The sequence below is a fragment of the Chelonoidis abingdonii genome, chromosome 16, assembly GCF_003597395.2.
Source record: "Chelonoidis abingdonii isolate Lonesome George chromosome 16, CheloAbing_2.0, whole genome shotgun sequence".
Lineage (NCBI taxonomy): Eukaryota > Metazoa > Chordata > Testudines > Testudinidae > Chelonoidis > Chelonoidis abingdonii.
In genome coordinates this window covers 8,029,035-8,043,528 of record NC_133784.1, presented here as the reverse complement: position 1 = coordinate 8,043,528, position 14,494 = coordinate 8,029,035, and the positions used below count along the sequence as shown (strand labels likewise).

At 46.2% G+C, this 14,494-nt stretch overlaps 1 protein-coding gene across 4 annotated transcripts in view; it reads right to left on the bottom strand.

Moving 5' to 3' along the window:
* The window catches only part of TCTN3 (tectonic family member 3), an 82,388-nt gene that overhangs the window by 29,121 nt on the left and 38,773 nt on the right, over positions 1-14,494 (bottom strand). For 2 of the 4 annotated variants that reach the window (XM_075073003.1, XM_075073004.1), the window contains exons 7-9: positions 13,413-13,448; positions 6,869-6,943; positions 6,649-6,765 (exon numbers count right to left, since the gene is read on the bottom strand). The exons of 1 other annotated variant lie outside the window; for it this stretch is intronic. In XM_075073003.1, the coding sequence (XP_074929104.1) occupies positions 6,649-6,765; positions 6,869-6,943; positions 13,413-13,448 (228 nt within the window). The remainder of the gene's footprint in view (positions 1-6,648; positions 6,766-6,868; positions 6,944-13,412; positions 13,449-14,494) is intronic. One more of the 4 variants, XM_075073005.1, reaches the window with a different exon arrangement.

The window sequence follows — 14,494 nt, the reverse complement described above, 5'->3', positions numbered from 1 at the left end:
GATAAGGAGATCCCGCGACTTTGTGGGGCCACGGATGGGGAGTGCATAGATGAACAAGTGAGAGGAAAAGTGCAACCAAAACCATAAGAAGAGATCTAAGAGGAGCCGGAATAGGGGCTGCAACCTGGCACCCTCTAGATAAATGTGCACCAGGGTTTCCTTCATGCCGCAAAAGGGGTAGGTGTTTGGGAGGGGGTAAACCGCACCAAGTACATGCCCGTGCTCATGGTCCCGTGAAGGAGCCGCCAACTGATATCCCCGGTAGGCTTTGGAATCAGGGTGGATTATAAGCTAGCTCACCAGAGCGTCTCACCCTCGAGAGGTGGCAGAAGGTCCCACCACTTTGTGCCGGGGCGGGATGTGAGGGTGAGGAAGTGAAGAATGTGGAGCACGAGCATGTACAGATGTTTCCTTGGCGTGGTTTGGAACAGAACCGGCTGCAGGTTGTGCAGCCGGCTTGCAGTGAAAAGGTGGGACCCGGTTGAGGTAGGCCCGAGCAGCAGGCGGTAAAGCGGCCTTCACCTCCTGGGGAGTGCGAGGTCTGAAGAGCCCCATGTGCTGAGCAAGCATCAGGGGATCCAGCCAGTCTCCCCGATCGTAGTCCAGGAGGTCTCTGGCCCTGGTGACTTCTGCCAAGACAAGCCTCTGGCGCACCGCGAGGGACTGCGTCACCTGCACATGAAGCTGGGTGTTGTGTAGCAGGGGCTCCGTGAGGAGATCAGCCCCCACGGTGGCCGCCATGGATCTGGCCGTTGAAAAGAGCTTCCGGGTCCGGAGGAGGTCTTGGTAGAAGACCGGTAGCCCGGAAAGGTCTTGCGGAAGACCGCTCGGATGGAGATAAAAGAGCTGCCAGTCGTATCGGAGCCCTCGAAAGCGGCGGAGGAAGGTGTGCGCCAGTACGCTCCACACTGGACTACCTGCACCATACAGGAGCCTCTGCAGGGCATGGAGGCGGAAGACATGGACCTGAGTGTGTAGGCACTTCAGGAGCTGCCCCCTCTCCTCCAGGGGCAGGTGGAGGACCCCTGCAGAGACCCAGTGCATTCCTGGCCAAAAGAACTCCAGAATCGCCGTCCGGAGGTTGGCCAGGAAACCTGGGGCCGGGACCAGGGTGCTGAGCCAGTACCAGAGCATGGACAGGACTAGTTGATTGAGCACCACTGCCCTCCCTCGGAGGGAGAGGCACCGGAGTAGTCCTGTCCATTTCTGGAGCTGCTCCATCACCCTGCCCTCTAAACTGTGCCAGTTCTCCGGCAGAGACGGATGCGTGGCAGAAAGGTGAACGTCAAGATAGAGCAGCGGACCCGCGCTTCACCGGATGGCCTGAAGCGTGGATGGGAGGGAGCTCGCCTGCCACCCGTCCCCGACCACCAGGCCAGAGCTCTTGACCCAGTTGACCCAGGCGGAGGAGGCTGCCGAGTAGATGGCCTGGCAAGCCTCCACCCGCGCCAAGTCACCCGGGTCCTGGACCACGAGGAGCACATTGTTGGCATATGCCGACAGGACGAGCCACAGCTCCGGCTCTCAAAGCACCAACCCTGTAAGCCTCCGACAGAGGAGACAGAGGAAGGGCTCGATCACCAGAGCATACAGCTGACCCAAGAGGGGACAGCCCTGCCGCACTCCTCGCCCGAAGCTGACCAGCTCGGTCAGGGTCCAGTTGAGTCTGACCAGACACTCTGCAGAAGCATACAGCACCTGGAGAAAACCCACAAACCAGGGTCCAAAGCCGAATGCTTGCAGAGTGCTCAGGAGATTCCCAAGGTCCACCCTGTCGAACGCCTTCGCCTGATCCAGGGACAAGAGGGTGAACGACAGACCATCCCTACACCCTAGTTCCAGGAGGTCCCAGACCAGACACAGGTTATCAAATATTGTGTGGCCCGGGACAGTGTAGGTCTGATCTGGGTAGACCATGTCCGCCAGCACGGACCCTAGCCACATTGAGATGGCCTTCGCCATGATTTTGTAGTCCGTGCTGAGGAGCGAGACAGGACGCCAATTCCATAAGTCGCGCAAGTCCCCCTTCTTCAGCAATAAGGCAAGCACGGCTCGCCTGCACGAAAGAGGGAGGACCCCGCCCTGCAAAGACTCGGCCCAGACGGTGACTAGGTCTGGGACAAGGACATCTCAGAACACGTGGTGGAACTCCACGGTCAACCCATCCATGCCTGGAGATTTATTGGTGGGCATGTGATGGAGGGCTTCCGAGAACTCGGCCAGAGTGAGAGGCAGCTCTAGCCGGTCCCGGTCGCCCACGCTGCTCTAACACTGTTGTACACAGTATGCTCACTGCTCTAACACTGTTGTATACATGTCAGTTGTTGTAGCCATGTCAGTTCCAGGATATTAGAGAGACAATGAATGAAGTGAATGAAGCAATATCCCTTATTGCACCAACTTCTTTTGGTCAGAGAGACATGCTTTTGAGCTACACAGAGGTCTTCCTGAGGTCTGGGAAAGGTAGTCAGAGTGTCACAGCTAAATACAAGGTCGAACAGATAGTTTAACATAAGTAGTTAGCATATATTCTCTGGGACCAGTCAAGGTGAAGTGACCCATTAACACTCTTGTAGTCACAGGACTACAAGAGGGATTAGTGGGTTACAGATTGTTGTAATTAGTCATAAATCCAGTGTCTGTATTTAAGACCATGATTTTTAGTATCTAGCAAAGTTATGAATTTAAGCTCCCAGGTTTGTCTTTTGAAAGTGGTGTGCAGGTTTTCTGTGAGGATCAAGACTGATAGGTCAGATATAGAGTGATCACTTTGTTGAACGTGTTCAGCCATAGGTGATGTGGTATTGTTGTCTATTATTTTCCTGTGTGAGTTCATTCAAGAGCGTAGTGATTGTCTGCTTTCACCCACATAGTTATTGGGTCATTTAGTTCACTGGATGAGGTACCCCCAGAAGTTGTGATAGGCATGTGTAAGACCCACAGGTCTTGAAAGCTGTGTTGTGGGGGGGTGTTGATCACTGTAGCAATGGAGATACGTCTGCAGGTTTTGCATCTGTTGTTCCGGCAGCATCTGGTGCCGCTTTGAGTTAGTGTGTCCTGATCTGTGGGGAGCTTGCTTCTGTTGAGCGAAGAGAGGTTGCGGGGAGGTTGTCTGTAGGCCAGAAAAGGGGGTTCAGGAAACATTTCTTCCAGGGTGGAGTTTTAGTTTGATGATAGCCCATATGGGTTCCAGTGTGAGGTGGTAGGTGAGAACGAGGGTGTGTGGTCAGAGCGGATTTTATTTCTGTATTTAAGCAGGTTCTCTTGGGGTATTTGGGTGGCCCATTCTATGATGCAATCTACTTCTCTGGGAGTGTCCTTGTTTGGTGAAGGCAGTTTTGAGTGTTTTAAGGTGTATATCCTGGACTTGCTCCTCAGACAATATTCTATGGTATCTGAGTGGCTGGCTGTAGATAACAGAGTTCTTGGTGTGTTCGAGTTAGCTACTGGATCTATGAAGATAGGTGTCATGATCTGTGGGGTCCTTGTATATAGTTGTTTGCAGAGTGAAGATGATTATGGTGTAAAGGAAGTTGATGCTAGTATAGGACTGTTCCAGAGAGAGTTTGATGGGTGGGCAGTGGTGGTTGAAGTTGTGGTGGAAATCTATGAGGGAGTTTAAGCCGTATGTTCAGAGGATAAAAATATCAAGGTATGTCAGGTATATCATTGGTTCTGTGATGCCTTTTTCCAGTGGTGCAGTCCTAGGACTACAAGGGTGATAATGGGCCACTTCACTTTCAATGGTCCCTTAGAAAATGTGGTAACTACTTATGTTAAACTATCTGTTCGACCTTATATTTAGCTGTGACACTCTGAGTACTTTTCCCAGACCTCAGGAAGAGCTCTGTGTAGCTCAAAAATTGTCCCTCTCAGCAGCAGAAGTTGGTCTGGTAAAAAAGATATTACCTCGCACTGCTTATCACATTATTGCTTAACAGTAATACTATGCAGAACAGTGCTAGTTAACAAACCCTCCTGAGTTTTCTTAATTGGCTCCATAGATCTCACCCTCATGACAGGCTCCTCTGGATCCAGTCTTGGTAGATCCATAGAGGAATGGCTCCTAGCTCTGCACTGAGAGCTTAAATCAGAGCCTGGCTCCATAAATGAGATTCTGTCCTAGTATGTTCTTCTCACTCAGATTGACTCTTTGTAATAAGGCTGACACCGAGAAGGGCTGCAAATTTTTCCTCAGTACTGCAACTGAGTCTCTCTGAAATGGGACAGCTCTGGAAACAGTCTGTCATTGATCCAGACCTTTTTTTCAGATCCTAACATCTCTCTTGGATACCGTGCCTGACATAGGCCTTGGCTACACTTGAGAGTTACAGCGCCGGTAGTGGCTTTACAGTGCTGTAACTTACTTCCCGTCCACATTGGCAAGGCACATACAGCGCTGTATCTTCCTGGCTACAGCGCTGCATGTATTCCGCCTCCACGAGAGGAATAAAGAGAACAGCGCTGGTGCTGAAGCGCTGGGATGCCAGTGTAAACAGTGATTAATCTTACTACGCTGTAACTGACCTCCAGAACCTTCCCATAATGCTTTTAAGTAAAGATGACACTCTTTGTTGTGTTCTGATGCCTCTGTTTGTTTTGTTGTGAACTCAGGGCTCCCGGAGCTGCTTAGCTAAAAAACAAACACCGCTACTGTTTGCTGTGAATGAGGCAGGCAGGGGGGATCCCTTTGGAATGTCCACAGCTAGTGTTTGCTTGAGGAGAGAAGCAGCATGGAGGGCGGGGGGGGAGGGGGTCATCCGTTTCGGAGCAGCTGCTTATCTGGTCTGTGAGGAAAAAAACAAAGAAGGCTATTTGCATTTAGTGAATGAGAGAGGGGTGGAGGAAGGGGTCGGAACTTGCAAGACAGGGAGCTGACACAGTGTCAGCTCCAAAAATCCACTCTCTCTGTCTCCCCCACGCTCCCTGTCACACTCCACCCCACCCCCCTCTTTTGAAAAGCACATTGCAGCCACTTGAACGCTGGAATAGCTGTCCATAATGCACCACTACCAACACCTCTGCAAATGCTGCAAATGTGGCCATGACAGTGCGCTGGTAGCTGTCAGTGTGGCCACACTGCAGCGCTTTTCCTACACAGCTGATGAAGACAGCTTTAACTCCCAGTATCTGAAAACAAGCTGCCACTTCAGTGCTTCATACAATAAAATTGCCTTGAGCCAGTTTTGTCTCTCTTTGCCCTTCTGATAAATGATGAGAAGTTTGGACATTTAGAGAGAGAATGCCCTTCTCCCAAACATGTCAAGCATCTGGGATATGTGCCCGATGCTAGGAATACACCTTGGCACCAGATGCATCTTTTGAATCCAGGCTCCTTAGCCTTCTGATCTGTCATGTTATCCTTTATGTAACCCTGTGAACTTATGTACCAACTAACCCATACAAACTGCCTATCTACTTATAGGTTCTGAAAGGATCCAATAGCAACAATGTAAGGGTCCAGCTGTCCACAGTGGAAGGCACTGAAGCAATGATGCACCATGCTCCTTTTAAACACTTGCCTTAGAACAGGGGTTCTCAAACTGAGGGTCAGAACCCCACAGGGGGTCGCGAGGTTATTACATGGGGGGTTGTGAGCTGTCAACCTCTACCCCAAACCCTGCTTGCCTCCAGCACTTATAATGGTGTTAAATATATTAAAAAGTGTGTTTAATTTATTTGGGGGGGTTGCACTCATAGGCTTGCTGTGTGAAAGAGGTCACCAGTAAAAAAGTTTGAGACCATCGCCCTAGAACGTCTGGAATTGGGGAGGGAGGTTGTGGGGAACCAAGGAAGTGGGATAAGCAAGGAAGGCACATGGATGCTCCAATGGCTATTTCTAGTAGAATTTTACTGTTCAGGCTGCTCTGGTCAGAGCATTCCCATGAATGGGAATATGCAGAGGATACTCAAAAGAAGAACTCACCCTTGCCCTTCCACAGCCCTGAAGTTTTGGGTCACAGATATTCTCTCCCACAAACACAACTTATTACTCTGTCCTCATGAAGAGGGGTTTTGGGGACTACCTCAACAAGCTTCTGTTGTTCTGAGTCAAGCAACCCATATCACACCTCCCACATTATATTGTAGCCACTTGGCACAAGAGTGGGCCTCTCCAGTACTAACTTACAGACAGATTAAATATTTCCCAGCTTTGTCCTCCAGCCTTAGAACCTAAGGAGTTGGGAAAGGTCACTGACCCTTCAAGGCAATTCCCATCCCCCACTGCCAGGGCACAGGTCATGTAGCATCTGGAAAGGACACCAGCCGCTCTGCTCAGAACAAGTGAAATACAGCACTGCCTCCTATCCTCTCTTTACATAACATGTTTGGGACAAAAATATTGACCCTGATTTCTTCCCTCCCCTCCCCCAGAGACCATCCAAGAGCAGGACACCAACACCCTCCAGCTCTGCACAAGACCAGGGCACTGAGCCCATCTGTCCCTACCTTGAGGACCTACCTGAGACCAAAACACTGACCCCAATACTCCATAGGATCCGTATAAGACTGGGATGTTGACCCCTGATTCCTTAAGGTCCACATACTCTCATGGTACTAACCAGATCTCCTCACCCAAGGACTCAAATGAAGTCAGGACACTAACCCAAGCCCTTGCAAGGATCCATGTGAAACTAGGGCACTGACCCAGAACTGAAGTGTGAACCGCTGCTGCAGAGAGTTCCCAGAGACACTGGTCACTTTAAGCTGGACGGAGACATTCTGGATTCCATGGGTCCCATTGAACTCTATTTCATAGATCACCTGCAAGTCCAACACAGAGGACGATCAGAGAAAAGGCAAGGACCTGGGGCCTTAACTCCAGCTCTGCACTGCCTCAATGATGGTGGAAGGGTGGTTCAGGTACCTCAGAAACAACATTGTGACAGGTGTTGCCATCCATCTGGGGAGCTCCAGGCTGTGTGACAGGGGTGATTCTCACCTGGAGGCAGAAAAAATAAAAAAATCAGTTAATCTAGTAACGAGTGGAGTGTGACCATCCATCCCTGATGCGGACGTTACTTACCATAAGTGGAGGTTCTTCGAGATATGTAGTCCCTATCTGTATACCTGACTGAGGGTATAACAGTCAATGCAAGTCAACACTTCTCCAGTTCCTCTTCTTATTGCAAATCCAACACGATCTGAAGCAGAGCGGAGGGAGGGCAAGTAGTGGAATACAGCTAGGGACCACACTTCTCAAAGAACCTCCAGTAACAGTAAATAACTTCCACTTCTTTTTCAAGTGATGGTCCCTGTGTATATTCCATACCTGGGTGATTGGCAAACAATGTTCAGACTGCAGGAGGGTGCAAGGAAGCTGGCAACAAAGATGCTTGCAATACTCCCATTCCTACCACTTCATCCACAGCTGATACCTGACCTAGAGTGTAGTGTGTTGCAAACATATGAACAGATCTTCAATTTGCTGCCCTGTCCTGCAGTGGGACATCAGATAGGGATGCTATAGAGGCAGGAATTCCTGCTATTTTGTAGCATTCTAAAGATGAATCCCAAAACCCACTTAGAAATTCTCTGGGAGTATATGGCTTGCCTACACAATCTTTCTGCTACGGCAGTAAAAAATCTCAGAGATTTCTAATGGATTTGGTTCTTTGAAGACAGAACACCAGGGTGTACTGGACGTCAAGGGAGTGAATCTCTTCTCTTCGGAGGAACCATGCGGTTTTGGGAAAAACACAAGTAAGTGTATTGCTTGATTGATGTGAAACTCAGAATCAATCTTGGGGAGAAATCTGGAGCATACCCAAGGGAAAATTTCTCTTGTGAAACACTGTATGGGGATGGTCTGCGATGATGGCTCCTAGCTCACTGACCCTCCTGGCTGAAGTGATGGCCACTAAAAACACCACCTTCATGGACAGGTGGGTCATGGCACATGTTGCCGCAGGTTCGAAGGGTGGTTCTGTGAGTGTCAACGGGGCAAGGTTAAGGTCCCATTGAGGCACAGGTTTAAGGATTGGTGGGAAGGTCCTGATCAAGACCTTCATAAATCGTAACATCAATTCACGGGTGCTAGGTGTACCCGCAGCAAACTAAGAGCTAGACCTGAATTCTTCAAGAATGGGAGCGAGTCCAGAACAGCCAGAATGCCCATAGTATCTAGTAAATGTTGGTGGAGTCATGCCCAGGCCAAAAAGCACCTCCATTTGGTTAGATAGCAGGTTCTAGTGGAATTCTTTCTACTTTGATTAAGGATTTCCTGAATGGGGGCAGAGCATAAGCATTCTATTTCTGATGCTCATCCAAACACCAGGCCATAAAGTGGAATGAGCCAGGCTGGGGTGGTTGATTTCCCCCCTATGCTGGATTAGGAGATCCAGAAATGGGTGGTCCTGATAAATGGGTGGGTGGACACAGTTAGAAGTTCCATGAACTGTCTGGTCCAGTAAGGTACTATGAGAATGATATTGACTTTGTCACTGCATATTTTCTCTACAACTTGGGGGGAGGGGGGAAATAGGACGAAAGGAGGATCTGAGGCCATCCATCCAAGACAGCAGGGAAGCAGCACCCTGGGAGTTGCAACCTATGGCTCCCCTAAAACCAACATAGGAGAAGCCTTCTGTTCATCTAGGATGAAAAGAGATCCCATAGTGAGCACCTCATTGTCTAACTATCATGGTTAGAACTGAATCATGAATCTCCCATTCACGATCTGCAGAAAATCTTCTGCTTAGCTTGCCTGCAATGGCGTTGTGAATACCCAGGAGGTATACAGCCTGCAGTGTGACATGGTGCCTAACACACCAATTCCAAAGACTGATGTCTTCTGGACAGAGAGGATGAGATCTTGCTCCTTGTTTGTCTACATACACCACCACAGTGATATTGTCCAGCATGAAGGGAAGGAAGGCCTTGCACACAAGGCAGACTGCCCTCAGTTCCAGTAAGTTTATATGTAGCCTGGCTTCCCATGGGGTTCAGATACCCTGAGCAGTGTAGTTGTTCAAATGAGTGCCCCTCATCCCAGAAAGGAGACATCCGTAACAAGGGTGGTCCTAGGTGCAGAAGGGCTGAAAGAAGTCCCCACAGTGACCTTTTCTGGATTCAACCACTAAGCAAGGGAGGAGATAACTCTGGTGGGAACAGTAAGCTGGAGTCGATGTGGTCCCTGTTCGGTCGGTAAATCGAGTGGTGCCAAGTTTGCAGACACCATAAGTGGAGTCTGGCAAATGACACCATGTAGGTGCATGGAACCATGTGGCCTAACAGAGAGAGACCTGTGCACCATCATTTTCAACTACTCAGGTAAGCAAGTGATCCATCTCTTGTCACCCATTCCCAGCTTCTGGCAAACAGAAGCTAGGGACACCATCCCTGCCAATCTTGTCTAATAGCCATTGATGGACCTATCCTCCATGAATTTATTAGTTCTTTTTTGAACCCTGTTTTTGTCTTGGCCCTCTTCCACTTTCCACACACCAGAAAGAGAGTCAAGCAATTTCTGAATTAGAAACACACAGGAATTGAAGATATTACTAGAGATTGGCTGAAGTTGAGAGAACAAGTTTTCCCCAACCTCTCAATATGGGGCTTGTGTCTGGAGTTCAGATAATATTCAAATACAGAACAAACACCCCAAGGTATTGATGCTAGCCTTTGGGGAAAAAACAAACAAACAAACACTGAGTGGGTTTTCATAGATTCCAAGATTAGAAAGGACCAACCACTGCGACCATCTAGTATGATCTGTTATAACACAGGCCCCAGAATTTACCTGAAATAATTCTTGTTTGTACTAGAGAATCTTTTAGAAAAAGGTCCAATCTTGATTTAAAAAATTACCAGAGATGAAGAGTACAGCACAAACTTTGGAAAATCGCTCCTACTGTTGACTACGCTTACTTAAAATTTAGGACTGTCAAGCAATTAAAACAAATAATCATGATTAATCGCATTGTTAAACAATAATAAAATACCATTTATTTAAATATTTTGAATGTTTTCTACATTTTCAAATATATTGATTTCAATTACAACACAGAATACAATGTGTACAGTGCTCATTTATATATATATATATTTATTACAAATATTTGCACTGTAAAAACAAAAGAAATACTATTTTTCAATTCACCTAATACAAGTACTGTAGTGCAATCTCTTCATCATGAAAGTTAAACTTACAAATGTAGAATTATGTACAGTAACTGCATTTAAAAACAAAACAATGTAAAACTTTACAACCTACAAGTCCACTCAGTCCTACTTCTTGTTCAGCCAGTCGCTCAGACAAACAAGTTTGATTACAATTTGCAGGAGATAATGCTGCCTGCGTCTTGTTTACAATGTCACCTGAAAGTGAGAACAGGCATTTGCATGGCACTGTTGTAGCTGACATCCCAAGATATTTACATGCCAGATGTGCTAAAGATTCATATGTCCCTTTATGCTTGGACCACCATTTCAGAAGACATACATCCATGTTGATGACGGGTTCTGCTTGATAACAATCCAAAGCAGAGCAGGCCGACATCTGTTCATTTTCATCATTTGAGTCAGATGTCACCAGCAGAAGATTGATTTTATTTTTTGGTGGTTTGGGTTCTGTAGTTTCTGCATCGGAGTGTTGCTCTTTTAAGACTTCTGAAAGCATGCTTCACACCTCGTCCCTCTCAGATTTTGGATGGCATTTCAGATTCTTAAACCTTGGGTTGAGTACTGTAGTTATTTTTAGAAATCTCACACTGGTATTTCTTTGCATTTTGTCAAATTTGCGGTGACAGTATTCTTAAAATGAAAATGTGCTCGGTCATCATCCAAGACTGCTATAACATGGAATATATGGCAGAATGCGAGTAAAACAGAACAGGAGACATACAATTTTCCCCCCAAGGAGTTCAGTCACAAATTTAATTAATGCATTTTTTTTAATGCACATCATCAGCATGGAAGCATGTCCTCTGGAATGGTGGCCAAAGCACCATGGGGCATATGAATGTTTAGTATATCTGGCACATAAACACCTTGCAATACCAGCTACGAAAGTGCCATGCGAACAGTTGTTCTCACTTGCAGATGACATTATAAATAAGAAGCAGGCAGCAGTATCTCCCATAAAAGTAAACAAACTTGTTTGTCTGAGCAATTGACTGAACAAGAAGTAGGACTGACAGGATTTGTAGGCTCTAAAGTTTTACGTTATTTTGGTTCTGAGTGCTGTTATGTAACACACACACAAAAATTTACATTTGTAGTTTCAACTTTCATGATAAAGAGATTGCACTATAGTACTTGTATTAGGTGAATTGAAAAATATTATTACTTTTGTTTATCATTTCTATAGTGAAAATATTTGTAATAAAAATAATATAAAGTGAGCACTGTACACTGTGTTGCAACAGAAATCAATATATTTGAAAATGTAGAAAAACATCCAAAAATATTTTATTAAATTTCAATTCATATGCTATTAACAGTGCGATTAATCACAATTAAGTTTTTGAGTTAATCATGAGTTAACTACAACTAATCAACAGCCCCGTTAAAATTTTATGCCTATTTCTAGTTTGAATTTCTCAACCTTCAACTTGTATACCTTTGTCTGCTAGACTGGAGAGCTCATTATTAAATATCTGTCCTCCCTAGGTATTTACATACTGATCAAGTCACCCCTTTAACCTTCTCTTTGTTAATCTAAATAGATTGAGCTTCTTGAGTTTCACTATAGCAACCAGAGACGAACCTGTGGTGATGTAATACATTTCACTTTAAATAAATAAAAGGCTACAGGAAGTTTATCTCTGGAGTCCGTGAGCCTGAAGTAGTTATTAAAGTCATATTTCACTAACAAAGATTGGTAGTTAAATGACATAAAATTGCAGACCTGTGGAGGAGAAGGCTTTATTTACCAGGAAGTCTAGTCTCTCAGAGCCCTTATCTGCCAGGGTGAATTTCTGGTAGTGCAGCCAAGCTCTGTCTCCAGTCACCAGTACCACCACCAAGTTGAATATATCCTCCAGTGTTACATAAGTAACAGCCTAGGGTCCAAGGAGTTCCAGCAGTTACACCTGAAGACTCAGCTCATCTGTTGCAGTTTAATGATCTTTAAATGAACAAGGCAGTGCTGACAATTGGTTCGGACCAGGACTCACAGAACCGGTGGGCATCTGTGCTTTACACTTTGGTACCACCTTCAGAATGGGCAGATCTTTTTGCCCACCTTGCCTTCCAACCTGGGGGTCTTTGGCAGAGCTGGTTCCATTGGTTTTGGGTGAGACACGACATCTCACCCAACCTGGACTGGCTCAAGGAGGAAACACATTTCTTATTGACTGTCCTTTGCATGATTTTGTCCTTGTGCCCATCAAAATGCTCTCTACTTTCATGAGGAGCACTGAAGGAAGAGTCCTTCGGCTTCAGTGTTACAGGCTCCACTCCATGCTTGGAGGGCACGGCTGGTTGGCTGAGGCTGACAATAAGGGGGTTCTCCTGGGCCTGGATCAGAGAGGGACTTCATAGCCTCCGCCATCAGGTACTTTCTTAGGCAAAGCCCCCGTGCCTCTCAAGTTGTGGGTGGTAAGGCTCAACAGATACTGCACTTTGCAGAGATACATGCTGCACTCAGACAGTACAAGCACTGTTGATGTTCATCACTGATGGAGAAGGAGCAAGGGCAGGAGATGCAGTTCTTGAATCCCAGGACTCTGGGCATAATCCTGGAACCAGGGATGGTTGCCCTCAACTGGGGAGGAAAAAACTACTCTAAACTTATTAGAAAATTAAACTACTAAACTACAATATAAACTACTTAAAAATATTTTCTATTTTACAGGTTATAGTGAAGGAGGACATGATTCCAACTCAGGCAATGCAGAGGTAAAAAGGAACTAGAGAGGCATTGACCCGCCCTGCCTCAGATATCCTTGGTCGGGAGCACAAGGGAAACTACTGCACGTGCAGATCAACGGACACTGCTTTTGAAGAATTTCCAGACTCGGACCTGCATGTGTACTCATGTGTGGAAAACATACAGGGATCATCATTTGAAGAACTGGGGCCTTCCCCCGCCTCCTCTTTCCAAACCACTTCCAAGTCTGAGTCCTTTCCCTTCTCAACCACATTTCTGTCTGTGACCTGCCCCTCCACTCCAGATCTACCCCAGAACCAGAGCCTGCTCTCTACCCCATCTCTGCCCATCCCAGGCCAAAGATCTTCCACTCACTCATGTACACATCACCTTTGAGTATACCCCATCTCATATCTGAAACCTTCCCCATATTCCTTTTCCAGAGACAATGTGGCTTTCTGCTCCAAAACCTTGTCTCAGACACAGAACTTTTCCATTCCCCCAAAGGGCTTGGATCAAGCAGCTCATTCGGCATGCCTCAGACTCAGGATTCCCTTCATCTCAGATGCAGGAATTGTTTTCATTGGCAGAGTCTCACCTCTATGAGCTGGACAATGGTCATATTAACTGGGACCTGGAAAAGAAAAATCAACAGGTGTGTTTTAACTGTAAGTGCCCAGAGTCACTAGGAAATCACACACCAGTTTCTAGATAATATGGTGATAAGCAGAGCCCTGCCTATTCCAAGGCTATGGAACTCGCCACCAACTTTGTGCTCTAGAATCTAGAAGTATAGTCTAGTGGATACGGCACTGGTCTGTGACCCAGGAGATCTATGTTGTTTTCCTGGTTCTGCTAGTGACCTGCTATGTGCAAAGCCAAATTAAGGTACTACAAGCCTGTGCCCAGGGCTCCCGCAACCCGTGTCAGATGATTACAGAAGAACTTCAACTTTCATTTACGAAAATGTAATTTTCTAGGTCCCATGGTTGTGAAGTAAACCTTGAAAATACAGATCAAGTGTAACTGATGCAGTGACATCTGTTTTACTCTGCAGACATCCTGAAAAAATAATTCTGAGAGGAGCAAACTGTCTCATCCATTTCAACAGCATATTAGTATTTAGACCAATATTAATTTTAATAAATCTTGGACTGACAGGGAAATTCCCAAAGAATAGAACAGCAATGATGGTGTGCCAATATTCAGAAAGGGAAAACAGGAGGATCCTAGTAAAATAGGCCAGCTAGCCCAACATCAACCTCAAGAAAAATAATTGAAAAGCTGATATCAAATCAATCAAATTCTGGGAATACAATTAATGCAGTCAACATGGTTTTATGAAAACAGCTCTTGACAAACAAACCTGATTTAATTATTTGATGTGATTGCAAATCATGAGTGATGTTGAGAAAGTGGATAAGGAAAAGTTATTTACTTATTCCCATAATACAAGAACTAGGGGTCACCAAATGAAATTAATAGGTAGCAGGTTTAAAACAAATAAGAATTTCAAACCCCACTGTTTTCAGAGTCTCTCAGGATCTATTCTCAGCCCCTCAAAAGGCCCCGGAAGAAAAAAAAAGAAAGGAAGGCCGCAAAGGCCTTGGGACCCAGATCCTGACCCAGGGCCAGAAAGACACGCTAGTAGGCAGATGGACACGAGCAGCCATCAGAGAG